Below are 20,471 nucleotides of genomic sequence, written 5' to 3' on the forward strand. Positions count from 1 at the left end.
TTTAATTATATAAAAAAAAAGTTAATATAATATATATATGTTAATATAATATAATATAATATATATGTCAATTGAATAAAAATTAATTAAAATTCATAAAAAATATTTAAAAATTTTATTTATTCGAGTGTCATATACTGATTGTGAGTTAAAGGGATCAGGTTTCTAAGGCGTTTCTTTAAGAGGAACGAAAAGAAAAAAACACCTTACGAAACTCGTCTCGTGAGAATTTGGGGTACGCGCTTGTTATGTCCGTCCTTTATTCGCAAAATAATCGTTTGAGCAGCCCGCCTAGTATACTTCAGTCGGTTACCACGTGCTTTCGCGTGAAGGAGTCTTTTAATCGCGTTCGCGGATGTCGTATGGTATTAATTATTAAATCTATCATAATTGTGTTTTGTAGATTAAATTCATCTTTTGGATATATTTAGTTTTCGAAAAGAAACATGTCATTATCTAGGAAATATTTCAAAAGAATCCCGATTCATATAGTAGAGGACCATGATGAGGTGAGAAACAAATGATCAACGTCTTTCTAGTTTGTTTACATCGCAACTTGTTCTGTCTAAATTTGCTTGTTAGTACACTAGAGGCGCTACAAGCGCTTCAACTACCAATGACGAATTGATCACGTGATCAAGAAGCGTTAAAAATTAGAATCGGATTGTGTTAAATTCAAATGATAATATATTTGATTTTTTAAATAAAATTGTGCGCTGTTTTTGTTAGGTTCTATCGTTCATTTATCGATGTTTGGGATCGAAACATCTTCCATTTGAAGGAAATACATTTGTGCATTTAGATTCACATCCTGATATGCTTATACCGAAAACAATGTTGGCAAACACCGTGTGGGATAAAAATCAATTATTTAGGTATTTAAAATTTCTTATTATTACAATCTATATTATTTGAATTGAAGATTAAGAAGATTATTAAGAATAATATATTTTATTCATTATTTATAAATATTAATTTCGAATTGAATTAAATTAAATTAAATGTGAAATTAGTTCAAATAAAAATATAAATTATTTGTTATATATAATTTATTTATATATTTTCTATAATTTTATTTCATATTTTTGCGTATTTTTTTTCATTTAAAATATTATTTATTTATAATTATATATTAATTATATATTAATATACAAAAATAAATATATTTTTCAGGATAATGTTTAAATATAAAGAAAATAAAATATTAAATAAAAATTAAATAAAATATTAGATCTATATTAAGAAAAATCTGTAAGTAATGAAGATGAGAATATTTCAAAGTTAGTTATATTTCAAAAAAATGCTTTAATTTAATTTAATTATTTTTTGTTATATGTTATAATATTATTTTGTAAAAAATAGATTCGTCTAATCATTCATAAATTAATTTGCATTTTAAATTATTTTTTTATATTTAAATTTCAATCATTTTTGAAATATTAAATTATATTGTCTCTGTTAATAGTGAAATTAGCATCGAAAACTGGATATTACCCGCTGCGTACGCCGGTCATTTTAAGCACTTGATCTGGGTCAAACTACCGTGGGCAAATCAGATAGCTGATGGCGTGACAACCTTTTTCATCGGCAAACATAAGGACAATGGATCAATAAGGTAAGTTCAGATTCTATTATTTTTTTTTTTCATTGCATGTTAAATCATATTTATAAATATATCATATGAAATCATATTTATAAATATATCAAAACTTAAAATTGTTATTTATTACTTATATTTATGTGATTAGATTTATTATTACATTGTGTTGTAAACATATAAGCACATAAGTGTATTATAATTATTTATTATTAATTTTATTTTATGACTAGATTGTTTCATAATAATATATATTTTTTTATTATATCATGTTCTATACAATAATCATATCTTTAAATATTATTTTATCATAATTACAATTAACTCTTAACGTTTTTTCATAAGGTCTTAATTGTATAGAATTAAAAGTAAAAATTTGTAGGAAATTTCTTAAAAATGATCAAATAACAAAAGCGCGAAAAATTTCTAAAAAAAATTATGAACAAAAAAAAGAAAGAAAAAACGAAATCTTTAAATAATTTAACGTGATCTATTTTCATTTTATAAAATAAGAATAATAAATAAATAAGATAGATTCGAATCATAAATTATACTTTCATAGTGCCAAGTTCGATATTTTTTTTTCATTATAATATATCACGCGAGATATGCTTATAGAATACATGAAATTAATTCATTAAGCGTAGATTAAATTTCAGATAAAATATAGACGTTCGCCATTTTTATCGAGAATTATTTTTCACTTCACTTATTTTTCACAAAACCGTGCAAAGGATTGTGTCGGTTCGTGAACCGATTAGCATATATGAACACGCTATTTCGTATATATTTAGAATAGCATAATATTACATGTGTTCTTTTCTATATTGAGACAAGCATCGGAAAATTGTCGACAGATGGTACCAGTTTTGGTAACAAAGTGTTACCATCGCTGTTCATATTCACTTACATGATAACTCGTATTTTTTTTTTTAATAATAAATTCTCATTAATTGATATATCTACATAAACATTGCGTGTTTAAACTGAAATATTACTATAAAAAATTGCACGTATCAAATTAAATCTTTCGGTATTAAAAAAAAATGATAAAATTCAAAAGTTAAAAACGAATTATTTTCATAACCTCATTTCGCAGGAAGGTAATTATAAAGTAAAGTATCATAAGATTTGATTATGAAATACATATATCTAAATCAATACAACTGTAAACTTCTACGTAATACATTTTGATTTAAATCTCAATCATTGATCATCTACGAATATTAACTTAGGAGGAAGAGATTGTGTTTAAAGTACGATTAGTATAGAACTTAAACGATATTATTCAGTAAATCGACTCAAAATTATTTTGAAATAAGCATCTCAATGAATCTTTTCCAGGTTAGATAAGATGCTTTAACATGATAGATCCAACACTATCATATATCGTATTTTAAAATAATACTCATAAGAATGCTTTTAATTTCTAATTAACTTGTTAATACATGATATTGCAATACACGATTCGAATTTTGTACGATATTTCGAATCAATTCCGGTGAAATTACTTTGGAACGCGTTGGATATCGATTCACGCGGATACAGAGGAACATACATTCGCGATGAAAAGTCATCACAGTCGGTTAATCTACCGCAGAAGGGGTAGAAGGTTGGTTGACAAGGCGGGTGAGAAGGGATAAAAGGAAAAAGACAGGTAAAGTAGCAAAGGGAAGCCGACACGGTGCACCGCGGCGATATCTGCCAAGAAACTGGTGGCCGTGATGTAGCGTTCCACCGGGACTTGAGTTATGTTTCTCGAATTACCGTGGATATATGTCCGTGTACCATGAGTGAAGCATGCGAATTATGCCGTTGTCGAGACCTCTCCATGCGCTCTCCTCCTCCTCGTTGCACTTTCGTTGATTCCTTATCCGATGGATACTTTGATTACATCGATTTCCGCGATTGTTTGGAATCCTTTGCAATCCTGGCTGGATTGGAAAAGATGTTCACGAACGAATTCGATAATTTCAAATATTCGTTAGAATATTGTTGGCTTAGTCTAGAAGAGAATCAGATACACAATTAAACTGATTAAATTTTTATTATCGAAGGAATTATTTCGTTATTCTTTTTTATTTTATTCTTTTAATGTCATATCTATAATTCTTCGTAAATAAAAATTTTGAATTATTTCGTATAGAGTTGTTATATTATTTCCTCGGATTACATAATTTATTATAATAATAATAGATTAAAATTTGCATATATAAAAGTAACTAAAAAAAAAAGAAAAAAAATTTCGTCGTTGATTACGTTAAACGCGTAAAAGCGTCTGATAGCATCTTGGATCATTAACTATACGTGTAGCCATTAAAGTGAATTACGACAACAATTTGCTCAAGTTACTAATAATTGCCTCTCTTCGTATGATCGGGATATCGTGGGTAGAATATTCTCTCGATAAAATCTAAAATACGATGCCAATGATTGCTTTTCGTCGAAGTTATACATATGTAATCGCGTGTACCCACGCGCAGGTGCTGATCGAGAGTGATCGGCTCGATCGATTTGCATCGTTGATCCACTCGTACTCGTCCTAGCTCCTCCAGTGCTTTTTAGTATATTTTGTATTGAATTAACACGATTAACTTATGCGACGACGATTTTCCTTTGCCGCGGTTGAACGAAAAATTTGTTTTTTTTTAATCTTCAGAAAGGAATCACGTTCACGGTATCATTTCCCCTTTCACAGTTTTTTTTAAACGAATTCCGATGAAAACGGCTCGAGCTCGGATTTGGAATCAAATATTTTTTGCGCCTGACTAATTACCGGAATTACTGGAATTTACAATTTAATGAATTTGAGATTTCTAGGTAAATGCTTCCTTTCGCGTTTGGTCCAGCTATTTATTTCATCGAATGGTTACGCAATTCTCGCGCATTGTTGCGAATAAAACAAATGTGTAACAAAAAATATTCGATTCGAGCGAAACGATAATCCATAACAATTAAATTACATTTAATTCTTTCACGTCGGTGGAAAAAATTCGTTCCTTCTCCACGAGTTTTCCTTTCCTCTTCTCCTTGATTCCTCGTTGACTCTCTTTTTTCTCTCTTCTTCTTCTTCTTTTTCTCTCTTTGTCGTCAAGAAAAGAGCTCAAGAAGCTCGTGATCGTGGGGAGGCCGCGACAATGGACAATGGCGCAATAATCTACAATAGAGATCCGCTTGGAGATTCCGTGTCGAATGAATAGGGCCCCTAGGACAATCATCTCGTAAACTCGGTTTCTTTGCACGCCCCTCCCCTCGCATCGCCCGTGTTCCGTATTTCACCGTTTCGTGGTCCTTCTACGCACGCGGAGGAATCCGAATCACCTACTTATGCGAGAAAGATCTAAGAATCTAACCTAAACAAACTATCATCCGCCACTCGCAACGTGACCTAGGCTACTTTATAACTTCAGAATCGTACTTCCGAATCGTATTCATTCGAGTGTTCTCCTCTTGTTCGCCGAGATGCGTTCAACGCCCCCCAGTCGACAAATTACGCGATTTTGACAGAGCAACGTTAAAGAAAGAAACGTATTTTTTTTGAGATTTTTTCCCTCGCTAACAAACTATTTAACCATTAGAGAGAGAGGAGAGAATTGTTAGCTATCTTAACGAACGATAACGATACGTCTCAGACTCCGAGGAATGTGATTCTCTTACTTACGTAATTAGGACCTCTCCGGGTCTCGGTTCGGAGATCTCGAGCATTCCACGAATTTCTAGAAAAACTGCTTCGATGTCACGGAATACGCGATCGTTGCAGCGCGTAGTCCCCCATACATATAGGGCTATACATAGGAGTGAATACCTTCGAGAGACTCGACTTAGCGTCCCGGTTCTTTGAATACCGGTATATGGTAGAAGCACGTCGAGATTTTCACCCGGTGTCTTAATCGCATAACTTGTTCCCGGTAATGCAAGCGTGGCTTATATTTCCTGCTTTTTTTTTTCCTCCCTTCTCAGGAACGTTTATCCCCGCATCGGGGAAAAGTTCAGGGGAGGACAAATTGTCCTTTACGTTCTTTTGAATACCCGCTCTTTTATTGTTTGTCCTCCTGTTGTTGTTTGCGGAAATGTTCGAAATTCACGCGTGAAATTAGGGGCGTTGATTAAAATTGTCCATAGAGATAGATTGGAATTTTTATTTCTTCGTTTCTTAAATTATTATTCATCGCGCATTTGTGTATTTTTACGATACTCTTTTCGTATTAAACTTCTACTAATTTTTGTTAATTTTTAAACTTCACACTCGAATAAAATAGAAAATACATTGGTCTCTGTTAAATATAAGTTTCGAAGGAGCTTAGAAGGGACGAGTTAATTTATTTTGTCCATCGATCTGGAAAGGAAAAAAAAGAGAAATGAAATTATATTAGTGTCACGTTTCACCATTTTAAACAACAATAATCGCAGCCGCTAATTGAAATCCCTTTCGATCCCCTCCTTTGTACGCGATCTTATCAACTTTTCCCATCCGTGATCCGTTGCGAAAGCGAATGTCAAACGCATTTTTTCTTACAAGCGAAACGAAGAAAGCTATCGGTGCCCGAGCGAAGGTCGCGTGCAATTAACATAAACGCTTCGTGCAACTTGAAGGCGTGACGTCGCAGATTCGAATCGATAACGCATCGTGACTGCATCAGGTTGCATCTGCACGTGCATCGCGTGTGCCGCGCCGTGAATTCGTTCTGTGAGATTCCTAGGTGAAAGACGTTAGAGAGACCTGGGGTATCGTCCAATTGGTAGCCTTGATTTCCATGCCATCCAATGGCCGACGATGGTACACTTTCCTCGGAGGAAGAGGTGGCTCAATTGCCGCCGACAGAGTAGGAGGACATGACATAAGGCTTGCGCATAAGGTGGGAGAAATTCGCAGTGGATCGTGAATGCAATCGTCAGACATCGACACTAGTCTTTCCTTATTTACTACTGCGAAACCGATCATTGTTTCTTCTTTCTATTTGCGCTTTTGGTTAAGAAAATTCGTTGGATGGTCAAAAGATTTCGCAATAATTGGAATTTTTTTTAAATAGAAGATACGTGTTAAAGTAATAATTATTCGTAAAGATAATATAATACACTTTACAAAAAGTAAATAATTGATCCTTAAACTCTCATTTTTATTATTTCTCGCAATAACAAATATTTCTATTTCTAAACTCTTGAATTTTTCCTCTTCGAAACGTACGGTTACCTCGGTATCTAAAAATAAACTCCGTATCAATTTTCTCTTTCCATTTCGAACCTATTAATCTTATCGTCATTAGGGATCCTGTTCATCCATAATGTATCTTCCGTATAACGCGTTGCTGCACGTCATCGAGTTTAGAGAAAATTATCGCTCGTTTACGGATAGGATGAATTCAATCAGTGGACGATCGTTATATCCTATCCAGCTCCAAGAGATCCAATCATCTCTCGTAGCGGTTATAGCGATCCGATCTCGCCTTACGGACGATCCATCATAATTAATCCAGTTGAATGAAAACGTACGTGCATATATATATATATATTCGAAAGAAACGCAAGATATGTCTTGGGGGCAATAGTAACACCTCAGGTGCACCAGGAACCTGTATAATCACCGTTAAGCTACGAAAAGGGTGTTGGTTTTAAAGAGTGTGCTCGAGGTGATGGCAGGTCATGGCCAGGGAAGGTAGCACACGTCTCAAGTCGCAGGAGCGTGGGCGCCAGTTGGCATATCACGATGCCGTCGTCAGGTTGCTCTACACGTATCGCCGGTTCTTGGTGAAAAGAACAAAAGAGGCCGCCACCAACGTGGGGCCAATCGCTCTCCCCACGATTCGATCTTTCTATCGATTTTCCTCTCCCTTTCTTCTCTCCTCCTTTCCACTAATTGATCAAATTAAAAACGTTCGATGTCTCTTATCGATAATTTTTCTTATAAAAATTACGAGATCTCAAGTTACAAATCATTTTCTCTTTTCCATCATCTCCCCAAGAGATATTTAAAGCTTCGAAGCGAGTCCGAGTTTCTTTTTCTCATCGGGCGAATAAATCGATTCGATCCCATCCGAGGTCGTTTCAAGTCCCATCGAATGCGTCGAATCCTCATCGGGAGTCGACACGTTTAAGCGTTTGTAATTGATTTTACGAGGCGCATACGAATGAATCGAGCGTTGCGATGTCTATCGTGGTGCAGCCTCGTCCGGAATGGTAAAGGTTTTCTGGCCGAGAGATCGGTTCTTCGTCCGGTTCCCTTCGGAATTTAGTCTCTCCCTGCCTCGTCGTTGCGAGATCGCGGTTGAAAAAGCCGAGCGGTGGGGGAGAGAGGAAAAAGAGAGGAGAAAAAAAAAAGGAAAGAGAGAAAGAAAGGAAAAAAAGAAACGCTCGCGGATAACTCGAATGATAATTGGAGCAGGATCGGATGGAATTTAGGCCGCTGGGTCCGATCGGGCACGCACGCTTAGCCGGAAGCCTATTAAGCTGGAATTTCATAATGGGGGAGTGCCTATGTTATTGACTATATAGTTTCGATGGGGTTATGCAACTTTTCCTCGTTACGGCGAACAATCGAGCCCGCCTCGAACGGAGTTGTATCGGGATTAATTATTCGTCCCTGTTTTGCCACGAATATTAAAATATCCTAGGTTTATTTATTTTCTTTTTTCACAGCTCGGTATAATAATAAATGGATAAGAAAATAGATCAAAATTGGATTGAAAGTTTTAGATTGGCCCATAAAAATTTTCAAGAAGCTTATTTATTTTCATATAATCAATTTATATATTTTAATTTATATATTTCATATATCAATTATTTATTTTCATGTAATCAATGTAAATTTTATAGATAGCTTAATTTTATTAATTTATATGATTTTTACAAATATTTTCTTAATATCTTTTATGAAATTTTAATATATACGAATAAGCTTAATAATATTCCAATATGTAAAAATACAAATTTTCATATCTACACAAGGAATACGATAAGTAGGAAACGTGCCGCAAGGGGTTTCGTACGTGTATTGAAAATTGAAAACAGGAAGTTTTTTACGTCCGCGTTCCAAAAGTGGAACAAATAACTATGCGTAATTAATATTGATGGTTGAAGGAGAAAAGGAAGAAGCCTCGATTTCTTCGAGTTCTCTCGGAGCAGATGCCCGTTGTAAATAAGATTGCGTACGCGATATAATTTTGGTAAATGTAATTCCGAGAAATTACGGATACGTTTAATGCGGACAATAATGCATAACGTCCTCGTTGCCATGAGCATTGCGCGACCAGGCCTCCCCCAATTACATTCGATTCCTGGTATTGCATACGTTCGCATGACTCGTTTCGTAGATTCTTGAACAGAGATACGCGGATTGCCGGGAGGTCTGATCTGGATGATGATGATGATGATGATTACGATGATGATGATGATGAAGAAGATGGGGATGATGATGGAAATTGCGATCGTGTCGGACGGGTACATCTGTCCCTTGAATCTTGAACCGTACCTGGCCAGAATTAAGTCGTGTTCACGGTGTGAATGATATCTTGGGTAAGCTCTGGATACTTTATACTCATGAAAAAAAGAAAGAAGGAAACGTATAAGCAGCTGTTGTAACTGTAACTACAAAAGGAAAGGGTGTATAATTGCGGTGAAAAATACACTGGTGCAACGCGTTACGTTATAGAGTTGCGCAATTTTTCGTATTTAACGTATTTATTGAGGTTGAAAAGAAAAAGAAAAGTGATAATAGAGAGAGAGAGATGATCTTTTATTATTTGATCTCGCAATCTTAACGCGTGAAACTCGTGAAATTCATAAGTCTGCCATCGTTGTTATTAATTCCATTATATTTCCGCGGCGGAAACAAATTCGAGAAACGCGCTCGTTCCAACCGAGTTCCCTTCCTCGCAAATAATATTTTTAAGGCGTCGTTCCCCCATTTAATTTCTCATTTTTTTCTTTTATTTCCATCGAAAAATCGACGAGATATAAAAGAACGAAATTCCATCGTTTATCAATATACGCGCTCTCTCTCGATTATCCGTATCGAGCAGGGCTCATTGAAAAGCCGAGCTACACGCAATTGAAATATGAGGACAGCTGAATGAACTCTTTCATTTTTCTACCGCGTTTACTGTCAATAGAACCCGGCTCTGGTATTATAGCAGATCGAAATCATAGAGACAGAGAGAGAAAGAGACAGGTATATTCATGTATATTCGTTCGAGCTTGCCGCGTGTTTCGAATCTCTGAATGATCGAGGCCTGCAATGCCTGCCGGCCCCCGATATTCCATATACTCGGCCCCGATTAAAAATGAGAGCAAAATATCCCTCCCTCCCTCCCTCCCTCCCACTCTGGCTCTGGCCAACGCTCGTTCAATGCACGAACGGCCGAGAATATGTCACGAGTTACAGCGAGTTTTACTATCTTGACTGCGAGCGAGGTCGCCTTGTCAGGAGCAGCCTTGCAAGGCTGATACCACCTCGTCAACCTCGTACGAGGGAACGGTTATTTTAGAGCTGCCCTCTGGAAAAATTACTTTTTCCCCCCCACTGGAGCGACACGGAGAAGGGGGAGAGAGAATATTCGGAAAGGAGAGAGAGGAATGCGTGGTATTCGAATTGCGGCTGCGCGCAAAAGAGGTTCGAAAGAGGGGCTGGGCAACCCCGCGTATTTTTTTCTTCTTATGTTTTTTTTCTCTCTTCGAACGCGGAGCAAATCGCGTATCGACGTCGGTTCTCGTTCACGCTCACGCGGTTACCAATGGTCACGATCGGTATCCATATTTAAATACCGGACGCAAGTATTAGACCCTCTTTCTCTCTCTCTCTCTCTCTATTATTTCATCAACCAGATGCGTAATAAAACTCGGTGTCGAGCGGCAACAGCTTGTTGTAACTGGAATGCTGCATACCGCGTGTTGCGCAATGTCGTTTCCTTTCGGTTCATCGTAAATCTATATAAACCCAGCTGTTCATATTCGAATTTTCCACGCGACTTATACCACCTCGAGCTTTCTTTATTCTTAAATCGCACTTATTACGTGCTTGTCTAAGCGGAATCGGATTTATAACGTAGAACCTTTGTTATTATCATCTGTCGATCAAACAGGAAAAACAAGAATGATCGATAAGACGCGAACGAATACGACGATATATATAAATTTTTCTATTCACACGCGGGGGATTGTTTTCCAGAGAGGGTAAAAGTGAGGTGACGAAATTATACGGTGACGGATTATCCGGCCGGCCGCTAGTCGGCACGCCACTGAAAGCGAACGTACGCTTGGGTTTTTGATCTTACCGCGACGATTTGTACCCGCGATCCACGCCGAGAAGAACATGCCCCGTTCTCTCTCGCCGAGGAGCGTCCTCCTATCTCTCCTTTCCACCGCTTTTTCTCCGCTTCGAAAAGAGATAGAGAGACGAGAGAGAGAGAGAGAGTCCAAGATCCGCTGCCGTCTCTCAGTCGTTGACAAATAGTCGTCGTGGTCTTTTCCACGTATATACGCGGCCTTCTGGCCGCGCTCTCCCCCTCCTCCACTACTATAGCTTTCGCGATTTCTTTTTCACCCTCGTCGCCGCGGTTTCACCGTGCGCATAATTGCCGGTGGGTGTCTCGCGTGAGATGCAGCTGCGCGCATGCACATTCAGACGTCCGTCAAGGTGGGACACTTACGCACCACGTCGACGACGACGATCACGGGGATAAAGGGGGAGGATAAAGATCGGGCAGGTCGCTTTCTCGCCCCTTCCATTCCTTTTTTTATTTATTATTTTTTTTTTCTCTCCTCTCCCCGATCGGATCGCAGGAAGAAAGATACCGGTCGAGAAATTGTAAATTCATAAATTTCCCCCGTACAGTATCGCGTTTCTCTCGTCTTAACTCGGCCCGTGATCACGAACGTCCAGGACAATTTCCTTAAGCGTGTCGCCTCGAATTATTCCCGCCTCGCGCGTATCATCATCGCGTTCCGTTTCGCCTTCTTCCCTTCTTCTTTTTTTTTTTTTTTTCGGAGGACGGCTTCTGTAGATCGAAACGAGTCGTTTGTAAGGGGGAGAGAGAGAGAGAGGGGAGTTGACGTCGCTTACTTTGTGATAAGCACGCCGACATATGGATATATCGGGTTCGTCGTTCCCGATGATATCGCTTCCTTCTCCTTGTACGTTCTATTTGTTAACGTTTTACGTTACAACGTTGCGCAATGTTGCAAGTGAATTCGTGCAACGCGATGGTTTCTGCTCGAAGTAGCATCATCGATTCAAGATTCAAGATACTTTATTCTAAGATTTTCTTTCCAAGATAGAAATTGAATTTATATTTCGTGTAATTTTTTTAAAAACGTTCTTAGACTATTTCATGATAAAAATACTTGGTTTGAATATATGAACAATGCATCACTTGCAATGTTTCTATATTCGTATAAATCTAATTGAATGACATTTGTATTGCAAATTTCGTACAAGATGATTTGGATGAAATTTTGTTTGGAAACGAAAAATTATCTCATATTTTCGTCATTAATATTAATATCTCTTATATCTCTTATTCCCTTGATTCGAAGGAGCGGAATCCGTCAACGTTTTCCATAGAAGTTATCGTCGATAGGGAAAAGATGTCGTAACTCATCAGATCGTGAATGTTTGGATTTGGCACGCACTCGACTGTGCTCGTAGTAGTGGTAGTAGGCACGCACTAGCCCGACTCCGCGATAAATTGTGGCATGCTTTGCCAGGATGTACGATCGTCCACTTGGTTGCGAGTGGTATTAGGCCACGTGGTAGTAAATCTCGAATTTTTCTCTGCCTTTTGAGCGCACGTGAAATGAGGAGAAAATGTTGCAACGCGAAAGGAAACAATGAGAATGAGATGCATGAAGAGGAAAGGGAAGAGTGGCAATTTTTTGATTTGATTTGATTTCTGGAGAGAAAAATTGGCGTTTAAAATGATAGATTTCAATCGATTATTTAGATACGAATAAATCACAATTTCATATATTTCCGTTCTTCGTTCAGCCTCCCAGAATCGATTTGCTCAAATTGTTCCACGAATATATTAACATTTTATGGAGCTAGGAAGGAAAACAAAATTCTTCGTGGAAATTTCGAACGATGAATCGCCGGATTATTTTTTGACGGTCCATAACACGATCTGGCTATATTTTAGAGCGTGATTTTCCGCGACAGTTACGAGCGGCGAGATACACAAGAGATTTACAGAGATTTTCGCCATAAGTGATTTATCTTTTCTCTCTCTCTCTCTCTCTCTCTCTCTTCTCATCGATGCATTTCGACGCGATTCCGCGTGAAATCTTCGCGGAAATTTGGAGCGAATCCATTAGCGGGATGACAGGGCGCGAAATTAAACGTGGTGAGAGATAAACGCCATTACGGGGATGCGAGAAGATTTATATTTTTGTGGTTGGCTCGGTTTCTACGTCCTGTCGCTGATGAGACGATCGTTTGATTTATCGAAAAGGGTGAAATCCTTTTGGTTCATACGCCGTCTAGTTTCTTAATTGTCCAACCATGATTTTCTGATAATTTTAGAAATACTAATTTCCTCCCATTCGTCTATATCATACATCCATTAGTCTGCGGTGTATTTTAACGGAGTTAAAATTAAGCGGTCGAATATATAATATTCCAGAATTGAATTGTAGGGAATATATCAAATTTAAAATAGATACTAAGTGATGCAAGTATGTGAGCAAGATAATGTTTATTTTTTGCAAAATATCTTTTTATTTATATTTATTCAATATAACAATTCTTTGTTTAATCATCACGCGAACAAGATTAATATGAAAAGAAAAATATAGAATATGAAAAAAAATTTATTTATTTATGCATGACGATTAGATAGATTAATTTCGAAGTATTAATTTTAAGATTGGAGATAATTAATTTCACAGAAATTACGAAAGTTTCGATTCTTTTGGAATTAACTTTTCACAAAAAGTTAAAATCACAAAGTTAACCTTTTGGCATTTTCTTTAATCTTTCACCGAGAAGATTTATTCGAATTTGGATCCTTCTAACGCATGTTTCTTGTTAAGTGCGCAATAAATTCTGAAGTATTAATTAATTATGAAGTATGCGCGTAAATCTGTTTGTCTACGAGGATACATTGTACGAGGGTAAAGTCTATAAAGTCTAAATTTAAATGCTGTTCATCAACCGGTATTATTAGAAATCTACTTTCAACGTGTCGTAATTGTTGCATTGCCAACCATCCGGGATCAGTGTGGACGCACATTTGTACTACACCGATGGAAAGCATTTGTCTCTTTTTAACTGCACCTTATGTTCAATAATACGAGCAACGAGAATGTAGATGGATATCTATACTTTAAAAAGAAACGTAACATTCCTGAAATTTTCAACAATCTAATTTAGTCGAAAATACTAAAGATGTATCGAATAAATTAAGCATAACATTTTTAACTATTAAAAAGATTTTATAAAATTAAAACTATATAATAAAAGGAAATATATTTGCAATATTCAACGTGTAAATATTTATAGCGGCATTTTAATATTCGTTTTATCGCGCATAACCTTGAATAGACAAATTGATAATAACGAGTTATCAATCAATAATGACTTTTATATGATGCTCACTACTCACAATTTATTTACTATATAAATATCATTTTTATCGCTTCTCAAATAATGGAAAAATCCTATGCATCGATTACTTCGAGTCTTAAATCCGTGCAGCATCGAAAATTGCTTGTTTATTTTATTACTTCTTCCTTAAAACTTTCAATTTTTATTTTTAATCCAAGAGATTAAAATTATCGATTAACCGAGAAAATATTACGTTCATTCACACTGAATAGAATATCTCTACTCCATTCCAAACAGAAACACCCTATTCGAGCCATTTAAATATACACACTTGATAATTTTTGTTCAATTTTCAAATCGTTCGCAAATTTGGGCGCCGATAATTTCCCCAATAAGAGACTCATATCTCGTTTTTCTAGAAACGGCATTTCCCCCATCCCACACTTCTCCTCTCCGAGCGAGAAAGGTTGCTCCTCTGAATTATTGCCGGCGCATCGATCCGAGTTTTCACTTGGAAGCTGGTCACCGGTTTAAAGCTATACGCCGGCGCGATCGCCGTCCACTCCGTTGTTTATTATGCGTTTGTCTTACTTACGCACCGGGCAGGGATTTATTGCCCCGGTACACCTAAGTTTTCATTGAACAACCCCGAGACCTCTCGCTCGTAAATGCTGACGAGCCCGCCTGCACGAGGCCTTCGGCGTAAGAACTTATTTGGAGTCGGTTGCCAGCTTACAAGAAGAGAAAATTGCTCATTGTTCCAGATTTCATCTCTTTTTCTTCGCCACTCTTTTTTAACCGGCCGCTTTCGACGCCAAATACGTATCCACCCGTGGTAAATGTACTAATGGACGGAGTCTAGGCGGCGAGAAAACTTCTTTTCGATAGAGTTTCCCCTCTTCCTCGTTCCTCCCCTTTTAGGTTAGGACGCAAGAAGGCTCGATTTATTATTATTGGACTTCTTGTCTTATCACGGAGGGAGGGGTGTAAAGTATTATAAATCCGCGCAAATGTAATTGAATGATCGTTTTATAGAAAAAATTCGAGGTGAGAAGGTGTCAGATGATTTTTGCATTTTGTTTACGTAATCCTGATTGCATGATTTAAAACTTGGGAAACTTTATTAAACGAGTGAGGTATCTAGATTGTATCGAGATAATTTAAAAGATGAATTCTTCGAGACTTAATGAAATACAACTTTCCTACTCGATGGAAGATTTCTCTTCTTGAATAGGTAATTCTTTTTCGATAACTTCATAGATCTCTTCTTTGAGATAAATCTTTTCAATGCTTCTCGCCGCGGGGTAGAAAGTATTAAAGGATTAAATTTAGATACTTTATATATCTGCGTTGAAAATAAAAATGTTATATCTCAATCTCGAATCGAAAAGAATCATTATCCAACTCTCATCGTTTAGAATTGTCCTTGTTTAAATTATAATATGTTTCTAATTTATTTATTATGGAAATAATGATTATTTTATAAAAAAAATTGGAATCGTTATCAATATTTGAAGTAGGATTATTTTAAAGATTAATCCATTTATTTCATACTCTTCATAAGAAGAAGTTCTTCTTCTTCTTTATAAAGAAGAAGAAATTTTTCAAATTCATTTTTATTTGGATTGGATTTTTTAAATCCTCATGGAGAAGAGAATCTTCCATCTTTTCGATCACTAATTAACGTAAAATGATTTTCAAAGGAGTATAATTTAGAGACATGAGTCCTCCATAGTTTATCATTTTTCTGACAAAGTTACAATTCAAAGATTGATCACTTGACTCTGGTGAAGTGTCCATATAATTATGAGCACATGTTAAATCAATTAAAAGTTTTAGAATTTTAATTCTGAATCACGATTCAGAGGAATAGAAGAAGAAGGATCTTTGTCCGACCTATCTCGACCTGTGGTATCCTCGATACCATTATCGTAATTAACGATTAATTACCGGCTTATTTAATAGAGTTGGAACCTTTTCTCGATAGATCCATCGGTGGGATCAATTGGCTCGAGCTCTCCAATTTAGTATTAATTAGCTCGCGCTTAGACCTCCTCTGTACTCTCCTTGTTAATTATCGTCCAAATGGATCTTCCGGATCCATTCAACCTTCCGTGGCCGATGTAGCCACGGCTTAGATGTATTTATCTCACCACTGATTGAATCCCTCTCTCCCACGGTAGAGTATCGGCCACTTTGCGTTTCTATTTTCATGGATTTAACGCGCGGTGTTAATCGACAAGTGCTGGCAATTAACCTCTATCTTCCGTTTCATTGAATCGATCCCCTTTACGAGCTTCTCCCGATCAAAGAAGATGACTCAAAAGAGAATAATTGTCGCTCCATCCAGTCTTTTTGGACAGTTTCGAATAATTTATCGAATTTTTAGAAGAATTAACGTTTATCCAACGAAATTAAAGATAGATTAATACAAGGTTTATCGAAATTGTTTCAACGAGTAACATTGTTAAAGTTGGATGGAATTGGATTCGAGTAAGCCAAACATCCGCGATGAGATAGATACTCCTCGCGGAGCAATATTTAATCTATCTAGCGTTGCACAAAGCCTCGACGGGGGGAACATTCGTCTTTCCATGTTGGCCAACTACGCACGATCATCCAGCCAAGCTCGAACACATCCGGTTGCACGGATGGAGGCCACGCGGCTTATTATTCCTTCCTTCCTCGACGAGTTGCTGCGCGCGCAGCAACGGGGAAGGGGGGAAAAAAATCTTCTTCTATCCAGGCGAACGCGTGGGCGAATGTATACCGAAGATGGGCTCGAGGAAGGGGAGGGGGGGGGAGGGGCTTGGGCAAACAATCCGTCTTATCTCGTGAATCAACGTTTGATCCTTGGGAACGAGTTGTTCATCGCGGCCAACCATTCCTTGTCCCCGGTAGCCGGGTTGTTTGAAAAAAACAGGAACGTTACTTGAGAAAGTAAACGGTGCCGCGGTGGTTAACGAGTGGGTGCTAAACCATCCGCGACACGGGTATTCGATTAACCTCGTAAACTCTCCGTTGGGCGAAAAAGTGATCGGTCATCCTCCTCTTCTTCTATTTCAATCATCCCTGTTCCATCGTTTGCTATTCTTCTCTTCCTCCCGATAATTACTCGCGCAAACGGTATATTTGTAATACGTGCAAATTTTCCGAGCAAACGGAAGGAATGTATATCCTCCTCGTTTTGTAACAATTCAAAAGTTCAAAATTGAAATGAAATATCCGAAACGAGGTTACAATTCATTAAATGGTAAACTCGTCGATATCTGTCTACGATAATTATTCACGAAACAAAGAAGAAAACATGGAAGAAAAGTAAGATACAGATTTCCGCCTGTAAAAATCCTCCTTTTTCAAATAACATGCCTGGGTTTCTTTTATATCTAACGTAAGCCGTTGTCATTAGTTCGGTGTGTCCCTCGGATGAAAATTAGAGGCGACTCAATCTTTATTCGAAACTTCCGTTAAAGGGGCAAAGAGTCGGCGTCGCATTAAACGGCGGAGCGACAAGAAAAAAACTTTGCCATCTGTCGCATCCCGCCAACAAAAAACGTACACGCCGTTGCTCCTTTGACCGCTCATCGACTTTTTCAACGTCGAAGGGAACCTGCCCTCGCCGTTTTTCCCCGCCGCACGCTGTCAAACCATATTCGATCGCGAACGAGTTCGTCTCGTTTTCTTCATCCGTCACATTAGCCTTTCCCGCGGCTCCTCCGCGGCAACTCGAGGTTTTTCCGTTCCCGCGGAATCGCCGCCGCCTCGATTATACAAACGAGCCATCGGCCGGATTCGGAAATCTCCCCGAATCGGTTCACGAATCCGAACCCCCCCATTTAAGGGACATCCGGTATTTATCGCCTTCCTATCGAGCACGCGACCCATTCCACCCAATTAATTACGAAAAATCACGTTTAATTGACGCGCGGTGTCGCCTCGTGTGTTGCTTATATAATCGGATCTTTCCACTTTCATTCGATTTTATATTTTATATTATTCAGTGTAATGGATAGAACCGACGGTGATTTTTCCTCCTTCTACGAGAATTTAGAAAAATTGTTGATACGATTGTAAATTTTCATCAATATTCTCATTAATAAATTTCGTGAAAACGAGTAATCTTCGTTTGGAAAAAGAGAAAAGAAAATTGGGGAATGAAAATTCGGATGAAATTGTAAAGTCGGTTCGGGGCGGATGTCGTATTTACGTCATGTCCGCGCCGACAAGGGACACGTTTGTCCCTCGACAGCCGTGGAAGGTACCGATGCTATAAGGCTATATACGTGTTCGAACCGGACACGGTTGCGCACGGGGAACCGTGCCGCATTTTATTTCACCTCTAATGATTCCTCAAAACAAGCTTTATGTCCCCGGACGGCTCGCCCGTATTTGGCGCGGCGCTTTTATCGCAATGTTTTCTGCCTGTCCTCGGTGGCTCGGACAGAACGGCGAGAACCACCGACAGGTGGCAACTATCGGTCTCGAGACGCGAAAAAGAAGAAGAACCGATCGTCGTTATGATATTTTTTTCATCACACCTTTTGTTCCCAACACCGCGAACGAATACCAATTTATATTATATCCTATTATTTCGCTTCGTGTTGGAGAAAAAAGGAAAAGGGGCCTTTCTTTGTCCCTTTTTCTCTCTTTTTTTTTTCTTGCTCAAATAATTCGAATAATCCTTGGAAGGAAACATTTTGACGTTCGTTGAAGATTTTATTCGTGAATAGAAGATGAGGGTGTGAAAATTCGATGTATAAATAGAGGAAAGTTAAATCTGGAAAGATGGATAAAAATTTAGTAATTCTTTTTAAAGACAGAAATGTGACGACGTTAATTAGACACAATTGGATGATAAATGATCGGCGTTCGAATTTGAGCGTGAATAACGGTTGTCGTGATTGTTATCGATCGAGATATTGGGATAAAACGGGTCGTGGATAGCATTGGCGATCGTCTTCGAGAGATCGTTAACGAACGATCCAAGTTTTGTCAACTGCCTTTTGAGCGTAATATAATAATTTTTTCTTCAAAGTTATCGATTCTTGATCCCTTCTTTATCATTCATAGTTTAACCCCCCTAATTAAAAAATAAAATCTGGATCTACAGACGTTCAATAAAATCAATTTATCGAATCTTTCATTCTTTCTCTATTTATACTTTTATTTTGTATCCCTAAAAGTTTCATAAAGTATATATTTCATAATATGAATACGTATAAAGTAAAATATTTTTATCTTAATTAATTGAAACAAATATTTATAATCCGTAGAAATATTCTATAATACACAAATATAAACTAAAAAGGATACTTTTATCCTTTATCATCGAATGGAAACAGAGAAGAAAGTAGATCATCGATATCCGCACTTGTCGTCTTCTTTTTTTTTTCTTTCTTTTTTCCCTCCCCCGAAAAAACGAGCGAGCTGTCAAAGAGGAATCGGCGATGCGGTAAGAGGCGGCAGGCGATGCGCTCGTCGTTGTTTTCCGAACGGCGAGGCAAAACGCAAGCTCATTGTTCCATGGTGTCGTACGCGGCAACGAAAAATCATTTGATCGTGCCATAAAATCACGTTGGCATTTATTGCCGCGCGTCTTGCCCTCGCCTTGTGCTCGGGTCCATTTGTAAAACAAATGCAAACTCGTTCCTGGGACTCGTTGCCGCCTAAGGTTGCTGGCTCGTTGCCGCTCGTACGTCCCTTTCACAATCCCTGCAACAACCCGCAAAAATAGGAAGGATATATACGGTTTACGATCATCTACAAATCGTGCGGATAACGATAAAAAAAATTTTTCCTCCTTCGTTCTCCTCCGTCCATTGACCACGGGCGAGGGAGAGAAAGAGAGAGAGAAAGAGAGAGAGGAGGAGGAGGAGCTATTTCCCGCGTATAAAGACGTCACACGTCATTTCATCGCCACGTTTTCCATCCATCCATCCTTCCATCCATCCGAAAATATCTGTAATTCGTTTTTGATAATATCACTTTTCGATTCGATCCTGAGAAATGTATATATAGTGCTTTAAATATAAAATCAAATATTGATTTTACTAATTTAAAATAATAATAAAATAAATAATAAATAATGTATAATAATAAAATAACTACTTTTAAATCATTATTGGAAGGAAGATGTTCCGAATATAACCTCAAATTTGGATGCTCTTACAAGAAGTTAAAACTCGAAATCTCGCGTAAACGCTCGAGTAATTGAACGATCATGGAAAAATCGGATCTTTGAACACCCGCGAGGGGTTTCGTGATTTAGTCAGAGGGGGGGACGGAGGGAAACACGTTCAGGTGAACGTGTTCATTTGCCGGTCGCGCGAATGTGTTAAA

The 20,471-nt window shown here is 37.7% G+C and overlaps 1 protein-coding gene across 2 annotated transcripts in view; it reads left to right on the top strand.

Annotated features, from left to right (window-relative positions):
• Positions 1 to 207: 207 nt before the first annotated feature.
• The window catches only part of LOC725329 (UPF0489 protein C5orf22 homolog), a 788,097-nt gene continuing 767,833 nt past the window's right edge, over positions 208 to 20,471 (top strand). Inside the window, exons 1-3 of one of the 2 annotated variants that reach the window (XM_006565453.3) lie at positions 208 to 509; positions 730 to 875; positions 1,466 to 1,615. In XM_006565453.3, coding sequence (XP_006565516.2) covers positions 447 to 509; positions 730 to 875; positions 1,466 to 1,615 — 359 coding nt within the window. In that variant the 5' untranslated portion in view covers positions 208 to 446. The remainder of the gene's footprint in view (positions 510 to 729; positions 876 to 1,465; positions 1,616 to 20,471) is intronic. The other variant, XM_001121189.5, reaches the window with a different exon arrangement.

The sequence above is a fragment of the Apis mellifera genome, linkage group LG7, assembly GCF_003254395.2.
Source record: "Apis mellifera strain DH4 linkage group LG7, Amel_HAv3.1, whole genome shotgun sequence".
Taxonomy (NCBI): domain Eukaryota; kingdom Metazoa; phylum Arthropoda; class Insecta; order Hymenoptera; family Apidae; genus Apis; species Apis mellifera.